Raw genomic sequence first — 19,609 nt, 5'->3', positions numbered from 1 at the left:
CCCTGTGCCTCCTGCCCCACATACCCAAGCTTCTTTACCCACCGGGCACCTTTGCCCTCCCCAGGAGGCCTCTGTTCCTCAGGTTCCATTTTGCTCATCACTGCACAGACATTTCCCAACTCCAGCCTAACCTGCAGGAGCCACAGGGGTCCAGTGGGTCCTGGGTGATCTGCGAGACTCCAGAGAGATTGACTTAAACCAACAATGGTAAAGAGAGACAAAGATGATTATTATATAATAATAAAGGGAGCAATTCAAAAAAAGACATAACAATCCTAAATAAATATGCTCCTAACACAAGAACTCCCATGTTCATAAAGCAAATTCTAATAGATCTAAGCAAAGAGATAAATAGTAGCATTGTAATTGCCAGGGACTCCAACATCCCACTGTTATAGGTGGATAGATCACCAAAGCAGAAAATCAATAAATCCTGCACTTAAAGAGGATTCTAGAACAAATAGAGCTAACAGACACGTAAGAACATTCTACTCCAACACTACTGAATATATATTCTTCTCATTAGCACATGGGAGATTCACCAAGACTGATCAAATATTAGGACACAAAACATGTCTTAACAAATTCAAAAAAATCATACCATGTATCTTCTGAAAGCACAGAAATCAATTCCAAGAGCAAAAATCAAATCTATATAAAGACATGGAAATCAAATAACTTGCCACTGAATGATTATTGGGTCAATGATGAAATTAAGTTGGAAATGAAAAGATTCCTTGAACTGAATGACAAAGAGGATGTAAGCTATTAAAATCTAGGATTCAGCAAAAGCAGTCCTAAGGTAAAAATTCATAGCCTACATCAAAAAGACAGATCACAAATTAACAACCTAATATCACATCTTAAGGAGCTAGAAAAGGAAGAGCAAACCAAACCCAAAGCCAGCAGAAGAAAAGAAATAACAAAACTCAGAGCAAAACTAAATGAAATGGAAAATAAACAACAACAAGAAAACCATACAAAGGATCAATAAAACACAAAGATAAACAAAATTGATAGGCCTCTTGCTAGATTATCCAAGAATAGAAGAGAAGGGACTCAAATAAGCTCAATCAGAAATGAAAAAGGAGATATTACAACTGATACAACAGAAATACCAAATATCATCCATGAATACTATAAAAATCTCTACATTAGAAAATGTAGAGGAAATGGACACATTTACAGAAACACGCAACCTCCCAAGATGCAGTCAGGAAGAAATAGAAATCCTGAACAGACCAATAACAAGCAGTAAGATCAAAGCAGTAATAAAAAATCTCCCAACAAAAAAAAGCCCTGGACCAGATATATCCACAGGCAATTCTTCCAGACCTACCAAAAAAGAGCTGGTATCCATACTATAGACATTTTTCCATAGCATCAAGAAGGAGGGAATCCTCCCCATCTCATTCTATGAAGCCAGTGTAGCCTTAATACCAAAGCCAGGAAAGGACACAACAAAAATAAAAAAACTATAGAACAATATCCCTTATGAATATAGATACAAAAATATTCACCATAATACTAGCAACCAAATTTAACAGCACATCAAAAAAATAATTCACCATGACTAAGTTGGTTTCATCCCAGGGATGCAAGGATGGTTCAACATACATAAATCGATAAATGTGATTCACGATATAAGCAGAAGCAAAAACAAAGATCATATGATCCTCTCAATAGATTCAGAAAAAGCATTCAAGAAAATTCAGCATCTTTTCATGATAAAAACTTGTCAACAAACTAGGTATAGAAGGAACATACCTCAAAATTATAAAAGGCATATATGACAAACCCACAGCCAACATCATTCTGAATGGGGAAACGTTGAAAGTATTCTCCCTAAGAACTGGAGAAGACAAGTGTGCCCACTATCATCACTTCTACTCAACATAGTAATAGAAGTCCTAGCCAGAGCAACAGGCAAGAGAAAGAAGTAAAGGTTTCCAAATTGGGAAAGAGGAGGTCATACTACTACTTTCTGCTGATGATATTGTCTATTATCTAGAAAATCCCAAACAATCCACCAAGATACTCTTGGAATTGATAAATAAATTCAGCAATGTCTCAGATTACAAAATCAATGTACACAAATCAGTAGCATTTCCGTATACCAAGAACCGTCAAGCTGAGAGTCAAATCAAAGACTCAACATCATTCATAATAGCTACAAAGAAAACAAAATACCTAGAAATATACTTAACCATGGAATTGAAATATCTCTACAAGGAGAACTATGAAACACTGATGAAAAAATCTCAGATGACACAAACAAATGGAAAAAGATATCATGCTCATGGATTGGTAGAATCAACATGGTTAAAATGGTAATGCTGCCCAAAGTGATTTACAGGGTTAATGCAATTCCCATCAAAATACCAACGGCATATGTCACAGATCTAGAAAAAATAATTCTATGCTTCATCTGGAACCAAAAATGAGTCCGAATAGCCATAGTGATCTTAAGCAAAAAGAACAAATTTGGAGGCATCACATTACCAGACTTCAAACTATACTACAAGCCTATAGTAACTTACCGCAGCATGGTAGCGGTACAAAAATAGAGACATAGTCCAATGGAATAGAACAGAGAACCCAGATATAAAACCATCTACCTACAATCAAGTGATCTTTGACAAAACATACAACAACATACACTGGGGAAAAGAAGCCTTATTCAGTAAATGATGCTGGGAAAATTGGACAGCCACATGCAGAAGAATGAATCAGGACGTATCTCTCACCATATACAAAAATTTATTCAAGATGGATAAACAACTTAAATGTAAGGCATGAAACCCTAAAAATTCTAGAAGAAAATGTGGTAAAAACTCTTCTAGACATTGGCTTAGGCAAAGAATTTATGACTAAGAGCCCAAAGGCAATTACAGCAACGACAAAAAAAGTAAGTGGGGCTTGATTATATTAAAAACTTTCTGTAGAGCAATAGGAATAATCAACAGAGCAAACAGACAACCTACAGAGTGGGAGAAAATATTCACAAACTATACATCTGATAAAAAGCTAATACCCACAATCTACAAATAATTCAAACAAATCAGCAAGAAAAAAAAAACAAAAACAAAAACAAACAACCCTATTGAAAAGTGGGCAAAAGACTTGAACAGAAGTTTTTCAAAAGAAAATAGACAACTGGCCAACAAAAACATGAAAAATTGCTCAACATCACTAATCATCAGGGAAATGCAAATTAAAACCACAGTGAGAGGTCACCTTACCCTTGTCAGAATGGCTATTACTAAAAAGTCAAAAAACAATAGATGCTGCATGGATGCAGAGAGAAAGGAATGCTTACATACTGTTGGTGGGATTGCAAACTAGTACAACCTGTATGGAAAACATTATGGAGATTCCTCAAAGAAATAAATACAGACTTACCATTCAACCCAGCACTCCCACTACTGGGAAGTCATTTTATCAGAAGATATCTGCAGTTGAAGTTTTGTTGCAGCACAGTTTACAACCACAAAGATGTGGAATTAATCTAAGTGCCCATGAATTCATGAATGGATTAACAAAATGTGGCATATATTAATATATACCATGGAGTACTACTTAGACATAAAAAGGAATGAAATGATATATTTTGCAGCAATTCGGATGGAACTGGAGACCATTATCCTAAATGAAGTATCTCAGGAATGGAAAACCAACCACCACATGTACTCTCTAATAATTTGGAACTAATTGATGGGCACACCTGGGCACAAAGAAAAGTAAAAGTCATTGTAAATCAAGAAGTGGGGAAGGGGGACTAGGGGAGGGGTAAAAACCTACCTAACAGGTACAGTGAACACTATTCAGGTGATGGGCACAGTAATAGCCCTGACTTAAGCATTATAAATGGTATCTATGTAACAAAAATATTTGTACCCCTTTAATATTTGGGAAAGGAAGAAGAAGAGGAAGAAGAGGAAGAGGAGGAAGAGGGGGAGGAGGAGGAAGAGGAAGAGGAAGAGGAAGAAGGAGAAGAAGCAGCAGCAGCAGCCAGCATGGCTGGAGTAGGGCTCAGGTGTGCAGCAAGTCCCAGGTATGATCAGCACCTGTGAGGCAGATAGAGGCCAGACTGGAGGTCCAGCAGGTCAGGGGTTTGTTTGTCTTTTTGAAGTTCTCTTCTTTGCTTCTTTTTTGCAATTCAAAACATTTGGGGAAAAAAATTGCACATTAAATCCTGAATCTGACTTTCCAGAACTACTCTCCCTACTAGAGCTGAGGGAAAAACACTGTGGGATTTTTCACTGTAGAGATTTGTCTTGAATTCAGAGTTTTGGGGGAGCCACAAAAATCTAAGGCATCTTTAGCCCAGAACCTAGAGTCTCTCTAAACGTTGCCTCTGTGAAGGGAGCAGTGTGGAAGGAGGAGGATGGAGGGAGAAGGGAGGAGGGGATGTATCTAAGGGAGGCAGAAGAGGAGTGTTTGAAAATTCTCTCCATTTTTCCCATTCCTGACTTGACATAGGAATGCGGAGAGCTATGCACTTAGGGCAGCTGCCTATGGGCAGCAGCAGTGCTGACAGCTGGGCAGACTCCAAACTGGGTGCTTTTCTTAGCATCTGTACCTTGCTTGGGCAGTCCTTTGTTTGGCTGTCACCTACATTTGCTAAGAAAGGAACACAACCTGTTTAAAATTTGATGCAATTTTTGCCTTGACAACAGATAAGAAAGGTAAGTAGGTTAAGTGCTAGGACAAGGGTTCAGATCAGACTGGAATACACTTGAGACTTCCAGAGGGGGTTGCCTCTGGCTAGGAGCAGCCTTGACAGTGTACTACAATGAACCTGGGAATACTATCAGTTCTATGACAGCCATGCTGTGAAAGGTTGCGAAGGAGTGAGAAAGGATTTAAGGCCTCTGCCACTTTAGTTATCTGTGACTTGTGGGTAGAGTATAAAAGGAAAAAGTTAGAAGTGTAAAAAGAACAAGTTAGAAGTGCGTTTTGGAAAACAAGTGATAATACTTTATGTTCTACCTCATCCTTTCCTTTCCCCAGGGCTCTTGATTTTTCACACGGCGAATATCAGTCAATCCAACTCCCACTTCATGTTTTCATCTAAGCTGTTCAAAAAGTCTCTCTTGCCATAAGAATTGTGATTTTTCTCTTTGTGTAAATCTTATAAATGAGTAAAGAAAGATAGCCTGTTTATTTTCCTCATCTTTTTATTTTTTAATAGTACCCCAAAGAGACAATCAAATATTCGAGAACACCTAGTGCTTTCATAAGGGGAAAAAAAGCAAACACCACTTACTTTTATTACCCTGTGAAATACGCTTTTCTGTGATTCCACTGGGCCCTCCTATCTTGAGATAATCACTATTTTCCCCGAATCTCAATCAGACTGAGTCTCCTGGCCACTTCAAAGTTGTGATAGATGCTGGCAACAAGAGTATTACCTGTTGAAAAGCTGCCTTTCAATTTTTGCGGGATGAGATGGAGTGAAATAAACCCAACTCATCTTAATGTCAACATTATGTAAGACTCTCTTCTGCACTTGGAGGTGCAAACTTAAAGTAGTGGACATCGAATTTAGACTATCTCATGGATGAAGTACGGCACATATTGGGTTTTCCTCTAAAGGAACTCTAAGCCTTCTCACTGATGATTACCAATAATAATCCTTTTGAAACTTTTTATTTTTATTTTATGCATATCCTTTCTGTTATAACATTCTAAAGTGGAACGTTTTGTGGGTGTTCAGGGCCCAAATAAGACATTTTAAGCAAGGCTTCTACCCACTTGCCATCAATCACCTCTTCCTTTTGACCTCGTCCGCCCATCATTCCGCCCTCACACATGTAATAATAGTGTTGAGTCCTCACAGAACTGTGCATTCTCTGGCACAGCTGGTTCTGTTCTTGCATAGAAGTGGGCATGAAAAATGATTTAGGATGTGGAGTTCCTGAAGTTCAGGATTATCGTTGCATTAAAAGACTGTAAACTCAAGGAGAATGTGAGGAGTCAGAGAAGGATGTTGTGGATAATCTTTGAGACTCAATTTTAGCAGCCATCTCAGGCCAAACATATTTGTTTAACTTTGATTTAAGTAAGTGGTTGCCATAATCCTCAACTTAGTTTACATATACAGGATGTATAGACAGCTTGTGTGGTGATATTCTTTAATACTATGTACTATATATCTACTGGATGATACAAAATTGAAGAGCCTCTTCCTCCCCTCCCCTTGCTGCTGGCTTTGGGTCCTGAGAGATGAGTCCATTAGCTTTTGTGAGCACGTCCCAGGCTAGGGAAGCAGCCCCTTCTACTGCTAACAGCTTTAGTTGTTAGACTATTGCTTTATGTTGAGCCAAAAATCTGTGCCTTGCAGCATCCATTCGCAATTCCTAATTCTGTCCTCTGGAGCTTCCCCTACTACTTGAAGTTACACAAATAATAAATGTGGTTCCTCCTCTTCTCTCTGGCCTGCTAATGGTGGTATTGCTGAGTGATCAGTCTGGGTGGTCTTCTTGTCTGCCTTGGGGATGCCTGAGAGTCTCATGACTTTAAACATCTTCTGTAATATATGCTGATAATGCCCACATTTATATCAACAGCCAAGTCTTTGCCCCTGCACTTCAGATACATATTCCCTTCTGTCCACGTGGCACCTCCACTTGGATATCTAACAGGCATCTCAAAGTGAACAAGCCCCAAACCTGATGCTCCGACAGTCTTCCTCATTTCAGTAAATGTTAGCTCCATTCTTCCAGTTGTTAGCTCCCCTCTTTCCTACCTGTCATTGCACTCCAACCAAACAGCCACCTTGCTTGATCTAAAAGACACCCAGGCATGTTCCTGCCTTGGGGTTGGTATGCTCTGTCCCCTCCACCTGGAGTGTTCTTGTCTAGACAGCCACATGGCTTGCCCTCTCCCTTCTCTCTCTCTCATCTTTGCTCACGTATTCCACTCACACCTGAAGCCTTCCCTGATCACCCTGTTTAAGTTGCAACCCTCGCTCCTTTCCCAACTTTATATTACTCCATGGAAATGATCACCTCTTTCTGTATAATTTACATATTTATTTTATTATGTTCTCTCGCTAAAATGTACTACAGTATCCTTAAGGAAGAGTTATTTTGTTTTGGTTTTTACTTCTATATCTCCAGCACATACAACAGTGCCTGGGGTATAGTAGAAGCTCAATAAATATTTATCAAATTAAAAAAGGAGTGAATGTCTACACAACTAAAGTTCCACAGAAAACATTTTTGTTTAGGGCAGTACCAGACCAATGCAAACACCCCAAGAGACTCATTTTTCTCCAAATTTCAAACTTCCAAGACAGTGTAAGACAAGCTCACACCCATCCTGCAGAGTCCTTGTCCTCTCCAAGGTCAAGAACAAGAGGAGCTATTGACGACCTCTCCTCACCACCCTGTATCTGTCCCTACTTTTATTTTGCTTGGCACTGCTTGACTGGCTCAGAGGCTATACACATGACTGTGACAGGTAGATGCTGGCTTGGGGACACAGCCTATCTTAGGGAGGAAGAGGGGGTGTGGTCAGGAAGGGGAGATGGATCTGGGCGCCCTTTCCCACCTGCTTAGCATCCTGCACTTCTCTTCCTCTCCCCTTCCCTGCTCCCTTTCCTGTTGTCCCAAGCCACACAGGAACCCTGGCGCACACACTCCAGCTAGTCAAGTAGAAAGTTACAGCAAGCACAGTTGACATTTCACTATGCATTTAATTAATCTCAATTTTTAAAAAGTTCATTATAATTGTAAAAAGGTAGTCACCAATTTGGTTATTTAATTAATTCTTGAGTGAGATTATCCCTTATTTGATTAGATTACCAGTATAACTTGATACTCTTATTATTTCACTTTAGCCATTTGTTCTTCCAGAAATGAACACAAACACTATGTCTTTTGTGAAACCTATACTGAAAGTTTCAATTTTACATTATTAGAATTACTTCTTTATTCCATTTAAATTTTCCAACATTTTTCATATTAGTGTGTGCTCATATTATAGAAAATGTAGCTCACTGGTTAACTTAACTTTCAGTGTTGTTGAGAGTTAAACAGAGTTCTTTTCTGTTCAACTGTCAGCTGTTGAAAATTTGTCTTCAATTTTGGCACAGTGCGCCTAATGAGTTATTTCCTTAAAAAGTAGCAATGTGGCAACTCCACGGGATCATCACTGTGATCACGAACTGGCACTAACGGAAGATAAGACTTGAATTATCGTGCTGTGTGATCTTAGAAAAGTGTTCTGTTAACAGCATTTTAAGACATACTTTGAAAGATAATATTCATATTCATAACTCAAATGTCAGGTACACCTGATATATTATTCCAATAAGCTCTTTAAAAAATTTTTCTTATTTGGAAACTTTTAGTTTCTGGATCCTTGAAAATGGCTCTGTAAGATGCATGTGTGTGAGGAAGAGATGATTCTGCTTATTTTTAATAAAGTATTTTCAATTTACCCTTTTTAACCTGTTAAAGTATTAAACTAAACTGTCATTTTTTTTTTCACTCTGGCTGTAAAAATTTTAGAAAGTCATAGTCCCAACAGCTATTCAAACAAACTTGCATTCCCTTGATGAAGCCCATCCAGAGCACAGCGTCCTCTCTGACGAGCTCACTGGCCTCTGAAGACAAATGCAGTGCAGCGAACCCCAAGTGCAAAGGTGGCCCTGACAGACAGAAGCTGGAAGTGACATTTCCTGTTCCACTCCCAGTCTGATCACTGAGCAGACTTTGTCTTCCTGTAGTCATCAAAACTAAGAAACAAACCGTGTCTTTTGTCCAATCATTTCCAGTTTTGTAGGAAAAAATGTTTTTGTGTAACATCATATTTACCTAGTTAAAAATACCAGCAAAACTCTCATTTGGAAAACCAATAGAGTCTTTAAAAAGGTTGTATTTATTTTCTCTACCATTTTTTTTATGGTTCACCTTTTTAAAATCTACTCTTCATTCTCAGGTACTATTATTCATATTCAGTAAGTTAAAAAAATCTAGAAAAATTGTTTAAAAACCACCATAAAGCCATGAATTTCAGAAAACATCAATGTGGCTTGAATCTTAGGAGACTTAAAAAATGAATCTTTTATTTCAAAACTAAAGAACTGTGGCAGAGATGATATAATTTCAAAGACCTCAAACCCAATTCCCCAAATATTAGAACTTACTATTGTGAACACAAAAATTAAAAAATCATATTTCTTGATCAAAGGAACTGATACATTTTAATAGCAAAAATAAAAATGATGATCATGATACTGATAATTACTTTCATAACGTCTGGCATTTATTGCATGTTCTAAGTACCAGGTACTGTGCTAAGAGCTTTACATAAATTATCTTATCTATTCCTTATAATAGCCCTACAAAATAAATGTTATTATTCCTATTGGATAGTTGAGGAGATGGAGATTTAGAAGTTTTCACTAACCAACCCAAGGTGAAGCCTGGAGTGGGATCCAGCCATTTGACTCCCAAGCCTAGGAGAGTGTGAAAACATGAATAGCAATAACCACCAGCAGTCTAGGCCTGTGAGCGATAGGTAAACAGGGCCAAAATAGGGCCAACCGATCTCTCTAGTCACCCTTATACTCTGTGGTGAAGGTAGACTGAGAAAAATACCTGACATACCTTAGTGTAGATGGGCAATATCTGTGTGATTTTAGTATTGAACATCCGATTAGGGACATTCACTTTTATCAGCTCATCACTATTTGCTGATCCTTTAGGAGGTATCATTCTGGGATATTTTTCAGGGCTGGAAGGTAAGATAATCTCTCTTTTGCCTGCCATCCCACACTTTCATCATGCCCTTCACATGCCAATAGTTAATCCTTCGCATTTAACCATCTTTTTATTACACCACCGCCATCTAGAATTACTCATAATTATGGCAGAATTCATTGGTTATCAAGCAGTGTCAGTTTTCAAGACTGAATCAGCCATAGTCTGTACATATGGTGTAAAGGAAAATGAAAATCTCAGGACCACCCCTCATTTCCTTATGCAAAATGAAAGGCCAAGCCTGCAGGCTGAGTCATGCAACACCCTTTTCTCCTTCCAAATGGATAGCTGTTACTAACATTATGCATTAGCCAGATTCTCCATGGAAAGGTACAAGGCCTTAGGCATCTACAAGGATTATCCCTACAGATCATTCCTAAGGAAATTCTTTGCTGGCCTCCCATAAACAGGGAGATGCACATTGCAACTTTGGGTCCACAGGCTAAGTCTGGCTCCTAAAACTAAAGTCTGTTTGATTCTATACCAATAATGCTCATTCCAAGTTTATCTTCCCAGGATCAATCATTCTTCTACCTACTCAGGGACATCTACATAATTGATTCTTCCTTCACTCCCTTTTTCTCTTCTAACATTCACCTTATCTTGTGTAAAATGTAGATTTCCTGGGCCTCACAAAATGTAATAATTTCTCTCCCTTCATACCTCTCTCCTTCTTTTTCTTTCTGCATGCTCTAGCCCCTTAAATACTGAAGTTCCCAAATTCCTCTCTGGAAAAAACAGTCACAGATGCATCTGTGGCTTGTGTTTTTCGTGGGTGCGTCCTCAAACTTTGGCTTAAAAACCTCCCCTGATTGAGATCTTTGCCTCAGTCACTTATTTTGGGTTGTCAATGGAATAGATGTATTCCTCCGTATATGGAAACTCCCAGAAATTTGTAGAAATAGGCACCTGCAGACTCTTAAGTACAGAGATTTTTGCATACAATGGGAGCTCATTCTTCAGTTGTTAATAATTGGCCTTCATTTTGATTTAAACAGAAGCACAACATATATTCGCATTGCTAAAGCCTGCAAATAGCAAAACATTGTTACTCTCAGGGGCTTAGCACACAGGACATTTTTATGTATTACTATTTCATCTGAGTTATGCCAATAGGGCTGTCTCAGAAAATAATGAGACCTTGGCAAATGCCAAGAGAAAATAAATTCTTAACAGCTTCTACACTCTGAAAATAGAATTTGAATAAACAGAAAAGTACAAATACTAAGTGAGAACATACATAAGCTTATGAATAAATTAGATAATTGATATTAGACAGAGATATTCTTTTACCTAGCCTATTACAATATTGGCTTCTTTTTTCCTCTAACAGCTTTTACTTCTTTTGTATTGGCATGGATGGGTTGGAAACAGCCATAGATATCAAGGCTTAAATATCTAGACCAGTTAAGACATTTTGGCAGTCAATATTTTATAGTTAAATTGTAGCACATTTATTAGGAGCCATAGCCCAATGGATCTTTCTTTTTCTTTTTTTTTTTTCTTTTCTTGTCTTTTCAGACCTTCTTTTTCCAACAACAAGATGTTGAGAATCTCTTCAATGTTGAGCTCTTCATGGATTATTTTAGAACACTAGTCATTGATTTCATTTATCTGGACCACAAATTTTAATTTTCTGGCCTAGGATTTGGTTTTGACTGGGCTCATTTCCCAGGAAATAATGAGTATTTGCTGAAACAGGAAGCATCTGTGATTTTTTTATTTTCTATTTTTTTTGCAGTTCACTTATAGGAGAACCCTCTGTTATTAGTATCCTGGGGCAAAGGTTCTATGAAAGAGACAGAATGGCTGGATTTTCCTTTTTTTATTTCCTGAGAAGTGACAGATGGTATAACATAAACACCCACTCTCTCAAAAGATGTAATTTGAAAAGTTTTCCATTAAAAGTGGAAACTAGACACAGTGCATGTAAGGATAATGGACCTCGGAAGTAATAGCCCTTACCACAAGCGATGAAACAAGCTCACACTTCCTCTCTGTCTGTTACATGGGTCTCAGACACCTTTTCAAGTTAAATGCAAAGTCTCTGTATTATTGATATTTAAAATTTTTCTTTATATTATGATGTTTTTGACATCTTAAAAAACCCTTTCTAGCTGCAGAGATTCTGCCCCTCCTGGGGCTAGTTAATTCTTGAAGATAACAAAGGGCATTACTTTGATACACAAACTAACCAATCCAGAGCCATTTTTCCTAACCTGGTCCATACACCCAGAGAGAATATTCATCTGCCTTAATCATCCCAGGGCCAGGTGCCCAGCAACCCACCAACATTATTCAAACTAGTCAAGCCTAAACTGTTCACCTGTGCTGCCTTGCCCTACCCAAGGAAACTCCAATAAAAACAGTGGCCTAAACCTTCCCTTCTTCCTGTCTCCTGCCACCTGACCACCCTGGTGTCTTTCCCATGTGGCCCTGTGTGGCCTGCCATGCCTGTTATCTCTAGGACCTGTGAGTGTAACAAACTTGTTTTTTCCCTTAGCCTCTCATCTGTCTTCTCTTTTGGCCACACCTAGCTGTACCATAAAAGAATACAAAATAGTCATTGTGTGAAGTCATGCTTTCTATAGCATGATTGTGATTCTCATCAGTCTTACATTTGGGTCTCATTTCCAGCTCTTTCTATAAATGGACAGTTTCCTCTCCATGTACTTACTCTCAGAAAGATGCGTGTCAAACTGATGGCAGTCCCTACATGAGATGCAGGGGACAAAGGCTAGAATTGAGGGTGATCCTCAAAGCAGATTTAAGCCTCACCTGTAAATGTCCTAATTTTTTATGACAGATGAATACAAATATTCATTACTATATTAAAATTTTTAATTCAAAACCCTGGATCTTGCCTCTGGTCTAGGCCCCCCATTTCCTGTGATGTTACTGTGACTTCTTTTCCCCCAAACTTAGGTTTTCCAACATTTTCTGTGTTACTAGACACAGGCGTATCCTTGAAATCCTTCCCTCTCCTCTACTCCCATTATGAGGTAATATTTCAGTGTATTTCCTCTGGGTGAAGAGTGTGTAAGAATATGCATATATATTTATATACAATTTGAACCTTGCTCCTGTATATAAACACATTGAACTTACTCATTTTTTACTTCCAAGCCAGCCCCACCCTATGTAATAGTAATTCCATGTATATGTTTAGCACTTTAGAATCCACAAAGCACATTTATTTTTCTTCTCAATCCCCAGAGTAGTCCTCTGAGGTAAGCAGAGTCCACCCCGACCCCCAGCTTCCTTGTTACTTTTACCTCTTTTTCTTTCAATATGGCAAATTACTCCTTGGTAAGCCACTACCTATAACGGAGTAGGAGTATTATCTCCATCACTTTCAACCTCTCAATTCCCTCTTTCCCCATTACAGAGTCTCTAGGGTGATATGGATATCTGCAGAAAAAATAATAAACAGAAAATAAGCCTCCATTATAAGATGGTATTATTTGTTTAAAAAAAAGGGGGGGACCTGTTTATGGCAAGGACAAGAGACTAAAATAGTATTTTACAATCCTATTAAATTTTTTAAAAGTAAATGATTGGATTTGTTATATTATAGGGGTAGATGGAATATATTATCCACTGAGAAGCCGTTTAAGGAGATTTCTGATATTAGAGGGGTAGGAAAGAGCATTTACAATAGTTTTCTAATTTGTCTGTTTTATTTCTATCTCTTTCCCCCCTCAAATCCATCTGTCATAATGTATCATAATATTACCAAGATATTTATAAAATACAGACTTGATTTTAAAATATTGCCCTGACTAAAAACCTTTGTTGGATCACCATCGCCTACCAGATCAAGTCTGAATCTGGCTTTCTTTTACAGCCCATGAAATGCTTGAAGAGCAAGACCACCTGCGTTCACCTTTGTAACCTCAGTGCCCAACGTGGAGTCTATTAGATATTCAATGTCGGTTTTTATCAATGATTGAATCATTCATTCACAGTGCTAGAAGAAAGAACTGCTCTCATCGCTGTTATTGTAGTCCTTGATGTGAGGATGCTGCTGTCACTTAGTCATAGAAGGGACTGTGAGATATTACTACTGTACCCTCTTCCTTATCCTCCCATTCCAGGGCTGCTCAGTGCTCAGCAAATTGTTCCCACCTGCCCACCTCCCAGGAATACTTGGTGTTTGGTATTAGATAATAATTATTAAATTGCCCATCAGCTTTCTTCTGGTGGGAAATCCTTAATTTGTTCTATAATTCTTTTCTCAATTCTCTTTTCAATCCTTCTATCAATCGGTCAGTAATTAGTGAAGATAAATTGTTTGGCACATAATACTAAATGCAGGGTTAATCCCACCCACCTCCCATAGTCTTGCAGACCTAGAGGCATGAAAGAAATACAGAAGGAGGACAAGTAAGGGCATGTGAATTAGAGAAATAAAAAGTACATATGGTACCATTAGGAGGGAAGGGCCATGGGCAGGTTGTCAGAGATCTGTTCTAAATAAAATAAAAAAATATAAAAACAAAATAAAACAAGAGGATGCCTATAGGGAACATGCTATAGTGCAATGATTTTCACACATTTTTTTCTAGACATAGAAACCTTACTTCATAAGTCTATGGTAGAGATGGTGAATTGTATAATCCCACCTCCATTCTTAATGCTATGGTCTGAATGTTTGTTCCCCCTGCCCCTCTGCAATTCATATGTTGAAATCTTAACACCCAAGGTGATGGTTTTAGGAGGTGTGACCTTTGGGGTGAGTAGGTCATGAGGGTGGAGCCCTCATGAATGGGATTAGTGCCCTTAAAAAGAGGCTCCAGAGAAATCCTGACACCTTCCACCATGTGAGGACAGAGCCAGAAGGCACCATCTATGAACCAGAAAGCAGACTCCTGCCAGACACTGAATCTGCCTGCACCTTGATCATGGACCTCCCAGCCTTCAGACTGTGAGGAATACGTTTCTGTTGTTTATTAAGTTACCCAGTCTAAGGTACTTTGTCATAGCAGCCCAAATGGACTAAGACACTTGGTAACAGAACCCTGAATTCATGTGGGACAGCAATATGTCCAGCCAAAGGAGACCTTGCCAGCTTCCCTGGCAGAGGCTGTGACTAAGTATGTCCAATAAGACGTAAGTGGCAGTGACATGTGGGGCTTCAGCAAGTCTATATAACTATGAGAAAGGTGCACCTTTTAAAAGTGGTTTCCTTCCTGCTGTGTAGAATGCAGATATAATGACTGATTTCAGGCAGCTGTTTTGGACTATGAGAAAGCACCCTAAGGGATAACAGGGCAGCAAGGAGAAGGAAGCCTGGGTCCCCGACACTGAGATCCAACAACTCTGCAGAGCCACAGCCGTGGAGCCACCAGGACCGCCTATCTCTAGACTTCTAATGGGAGAGAAGTCAACTTCCATCTTGTCTATGCCACACTTATCACATGTTGTGTTTTCTGAATTTACTCCTAATAAACTACTCTTGGCCTCAAGGGGCTTAAGATCCAGAACAATAGCACTTGGCACAATGTAAAGATTTAATAGAAAGATGGGTACATTCATTTCTGCACAGTTGTTGAATTTATAAAAAATTAAGCTGCAAGGAAATAATGTTTTAAATTTACCAGGGAAACTAACTCATTAAAAGCAATAGTATAAAATGCATATATGAACATGGCCACATAGAGAAAGGTGTGGAAGGATGCACGTTGGGCTGTTAATATTGATTATACATATGTGGATTTTTACTTCTTACAATGACCAAGTAATACATTAGAGGTTTAAAAAATTAAAACAGAAGACATTTTAAAATAAAAAAGGTTTAATTAATAAATATTTCTATGAAGGATTTATCTATATTGATTTTTTAAGGGGAAATTCTATATATTTTTAGGCCCTTAGATACCTGGATTCTCATTCCTGAGCCACTAACAACTAGATGTGGAATCTTGAAGAAGTCATTTAAACTCTCTGAACCTTAGTAATATGAGAATGTTAGTGAATTAACTTTAAAATTCCTTCCAGCACTAAAATTCTGTAAATTTAATGACACCTTTGCTTCAACAAATATTTTATTGCACTTCTCCAAACTGATTTTTATGAATTCAAAAGTTGTTAAAATGAGTTAGATATACAGTTCTTCTGTGTTGATTTCTGAGATGGGGTGACCCCAAACATAAATGCTATAGAAGAACAAGGCAGGTAACCACAAACACCACCCTTCTCCTATGTTTCCATAATAGCTTTTCCATACACATAACCCAGTAATTCTTAAGGTGCTACATTTTTTTGGTTTCCATGTCTGTTCTGCAGTTTGTGAGCCCCAGGGGTGGGTTTCATGGCAGGAAATGCATCTCCCTTGTGCCATGCACTGGCTTGAATATACAGGAGGTGACTAATAAATGTTCACTGGAGAGGTTAGTGAGAAAGGAGATTTGTGTAAAAAAGATTCTGATTCTACAGGAAAAAGATGACCAATCTTGTGACCAATAACTTGAAATCTTATCTCTTTTCTTTGTAATCAAGTTTAGGATTTTAATTGATTTGTGACATATTCATTAATCATAAGAATTCTAGGAATTCTTGATAATCTTTGCAAACTTTATTGGCTTTTAGGTTGTTGCCAGATTAATTCAGCTATCAAGGAAAAAAAAGAGTGAGTTTCATGCTAGTGTGGATCAAAAACATTTGTTCTGTCCCTCGATTGTGAGCTGAAGAGACAGGGCTACCGTCAGCCCCTTCTGGGAGATGAGGGAAGAGAATGCGAGGATCTCAGCACAGTCCGTCTGCGGGGACTGGGCAAAGTCTGGTGGGGAAATCTCACCTGAGGTCCTCGTCTAAATGAGGCTAGGCTGGTGCCATGTACGAGAACTAGGGACTACCTCATTTTCACTGTTGCCCTACACGCCGTCTGAATTGATGGCACATTCTCCTCTCAAGGAAAAGCAAATAAGAAAAGTGACAAAGGGCTCATGGCTTTAATTCCAACTATAAACACTGACATTTTCCTTGCCCTCTTCCCTGGTGATTGTCTTTCTACTCCTGAGTCTATCCAAGAGTAGCTCTGACCCCAAAGGCATTCTAACAACGAGCCCTAAGCCAACATTGCTGAACCCCTCCAACAAAGTAAGAGGTAGTCTGAGTATCATTTGTGTATGCCTTTCTCAGAGAGAGACACACCAAATCTTAAAGCATTTATAAATAGAGACATTAGGAATTTTATAAAATCAGATTGTAAAATAAAAACAGACGTCAAATAACAATAATAGTAAAACATCAGTATTACAGAACTTACCGCAGTACCCTGGGGTTCCACAGACTGTCTTCATGAGCACTTGATGTTCCACAATTTTAGAGAGTCCAAAATCAGCTAACAACACAAGAAAAAAAATTTAATGAAGCAAGTCTTTTCTCAGCTTTTATAAGATGACAGAATGCTTGCTATTCCAAACTAAAACTAATTTATTTATTTGTTTGTTTGCTTTTGTATTTGATGGTGGGTTAGATGTGGGTGGGATGAATCATCTGAGGAAGCCAAAAAAAATAATTCAAGTGTTTCTGTATTTTATTTTATTTTTATTTTTTTGAGACAGGGTCTCGCTCTGTTGCCCTGGCTATAGTGCTGTGACATCATCATAACTCACTGCAACCTCAAACTTATGGGTTCAATTGATCCTTCTGGCTCAGCCTTCCTAGAAGCTAGGACTACAAGCATGCACCACCACACCTGGATTATGCTTTTAAAATTTGTTGTACAGACAGGGCCTGGATGTTTTGCCCAAGCTGGTCCTAAACTCCTGGCCTTAAGGAATCCTGCCCATTCAGCCTCCCAAAGTGCTGGGATCACAGGTGTGAGCCACGGACACCCAGCCTCAAGTGTTTCTTTAAATTGGAGAAAAATATGACTCCCAAATACACTTATGAGTAAATCTATATTTAATCTTTACTCCTCTCTATAATTTCCAGCCTTTAGCAAATATGCTCTTTTTTAAAGTAATATTTATATCTTGTCTAATGCTATTAATTTTGAAATTTATGTAACAGTAGCTTTAAGGGACAATACACAATTAGCACTATAATTCAGAACCTTTATTTCATTGAGAGAGATACAAATGATATTTTCATAAATGTCATAGGATAAGTAGAAATATCGAAAGGTTTATTCTGCTTGAAAATAAATAATGTCAGTCCTTCATGTATTTGACTTACAAGAATTTACTCTCATATGAAGACTAATCCTTTTATTTATTTCTCAGAATAATACCTAGGTAAAATGTTATCAAAAATTGCTACCATCATGATCTATTTGCTGGGCTACATCTCTCTTATTCAGGAAACGTCAGGAAACCGGTCAAGGCCATTCTTCAAGAGAAGCAGGTGCAGAACGGATTCCGTTTTAGACTTCAAAGATAAACCCACATTTCCACACAGGTGCCTGATTCTTATCAGGAAAAGCAGCAGGAAGCCCTTCTAAAAAGAAAGGCTCTCCTGCCTAAATTAGTATCTATCCATCCAGTTAAAGACATTGCTTGAGGATCAAATCTTTGAAAGTGATGTCAAAGGAACTGGAAACTGCCTGCTGTCCGCTGCCTTACAGGAGTGACTATGAGAGCAAACTGGCTGCCCAGCAGGGCTTTCAGGGTTTTTTCTTTGAGTTCTTGCATTCATAAAGCACATTATGTCTGAGCTCTCCCCTGATATGAACAACTTAATTTTCAAAGGTGTTAACACTTGTAAATGCAGTGAACTTGTCAGATTAGCACGATAAAGGACAGCGCCAGAAAAGCAATGCCCTTCAGAGGATTTTATATAGATTCCACTAAGAAGAATTCATCAAAAGTAAGTTTTATAATTTTTTTTAATAAATGAAAATTTGCTTTGGAAGACACATGGAAAGCAATATTTAATATATTTTTTCCAAGATGCCAATTTAAAGGTTTGAGTAAATCAGAATTTCCCAAGTTCATCTTTGTATTATAGTTCTTCAGAATGCATACTGGGGGAAAAAATAGGTTTCCAGAGTCAAATAAGGTTTAGGAAAAGCCTCATGATGCACTATATAACATGTCAGTCTACACATTAACATTACTAAGGTTCTGGGGAGACCTACAAAACAAAAATCTTATTTAACTTTGTTTAAATTGGCATTTCTTAACTTATTTGACCAACCATAGTACCTCTGCAAACCATTCTCGCCTCCCCAAAGACAGACTTAGTTATTCACCTTTCTGCACCCTGCTAAGGAATGAGTGTTCCGTGTAGTGCATTTTAGGAAATGCAGATCCTAATCTATCTTTGTTCATATAAACAAGTGACTCAGAGCCTAGATTCACTAATAGGTACTACCTATTTTATGTCAAAGTTCTTGATTATCTAAAATTAAGCTCCAAATGATTTGTGGAATAAAAGTTAATATCCCCAAAACAAGTGTTAGGTTTTCTGTCATTTTCTTTCCTATAAATTTATCTACAAAATACAACGTCATCTCCTGAGGTCCTTGCCATTTCTAAGAGTTGTGATTCCTTTGTGTGTCCAGCAATGGAGCACCAACTTCTAGGCACCAATGTCCAGATTAACATTCTAGAAAAGAGCACAAACTTCCAGAACAGTGCATATTCCTTTACAGATGTCAGATACTCAAAGATATTGAATGTAGGCAAAACTGGATAGAGCAATATTTAAAAATTCCACGGAATAAATTTCTTCTGCTCTGGGAAAAGGGATTATGAAACATTAGGAAATGTTCTCACCAATTTTGAGTGGTGCATCTGGGGCTGGAGTTGCATAAAGAAGATTCTCTGGTTTGAGATCACGATGGACAATTCCATTTTCATGTAGGTACTAAATAAGGAAAATAATGA

The 19,609-nt window shown here is 38.1% G+C and overlaps 1 protein-coding gene across 1 annotated transcript in view; it reads right to left on the bottom strand.

Moving 5' to 3' along the window:
- CAMK4 (calcium/calmodulin dependent protein kinase IV) overlaps window positions 1-19,609 on the bottom strand; it is a 218,090-nt gene that overhangs the window by 16,091 nt on the left and 182,390 nt on the right. Inside the window, exons 6-7 of the mRNA XM_069492626.1 lie at window positions 19,499-19,589; window positions 17,044-17,118 (exon numbers count right to left, since the gene is read on the bottom strand). Of these exons, the coding sequence (XP_069348727.1) occupies window positions 17,044-17,118; window positions 19,499-19,589 (166 nt within the window). The remainder of the gene's footprint in view (window positions 1-17,043; window positions 17,119-19,498; window positions 19,590-19,609) is intronic.

Source organism: Eulemur rufifrons, chromosome 17 (assembly GCF_041146395.1).
Source record: "Eulemur rufifrons isolate Redbay chromosome 17, OSU_ERuf_1, whole genome shotgun sequence".
NCBI classification, from domain to species: Eukaryota; Metazoa; Chordata; class Mammalia; order Primates; family Lemuridae; genus Eulemur; species Eulemur rufifrons.
The sequence above is the reverse complement of the archived record's forward strand: the minus strand, read 5'-3'. Positions and strand labels throughout refer to the sequence as shown.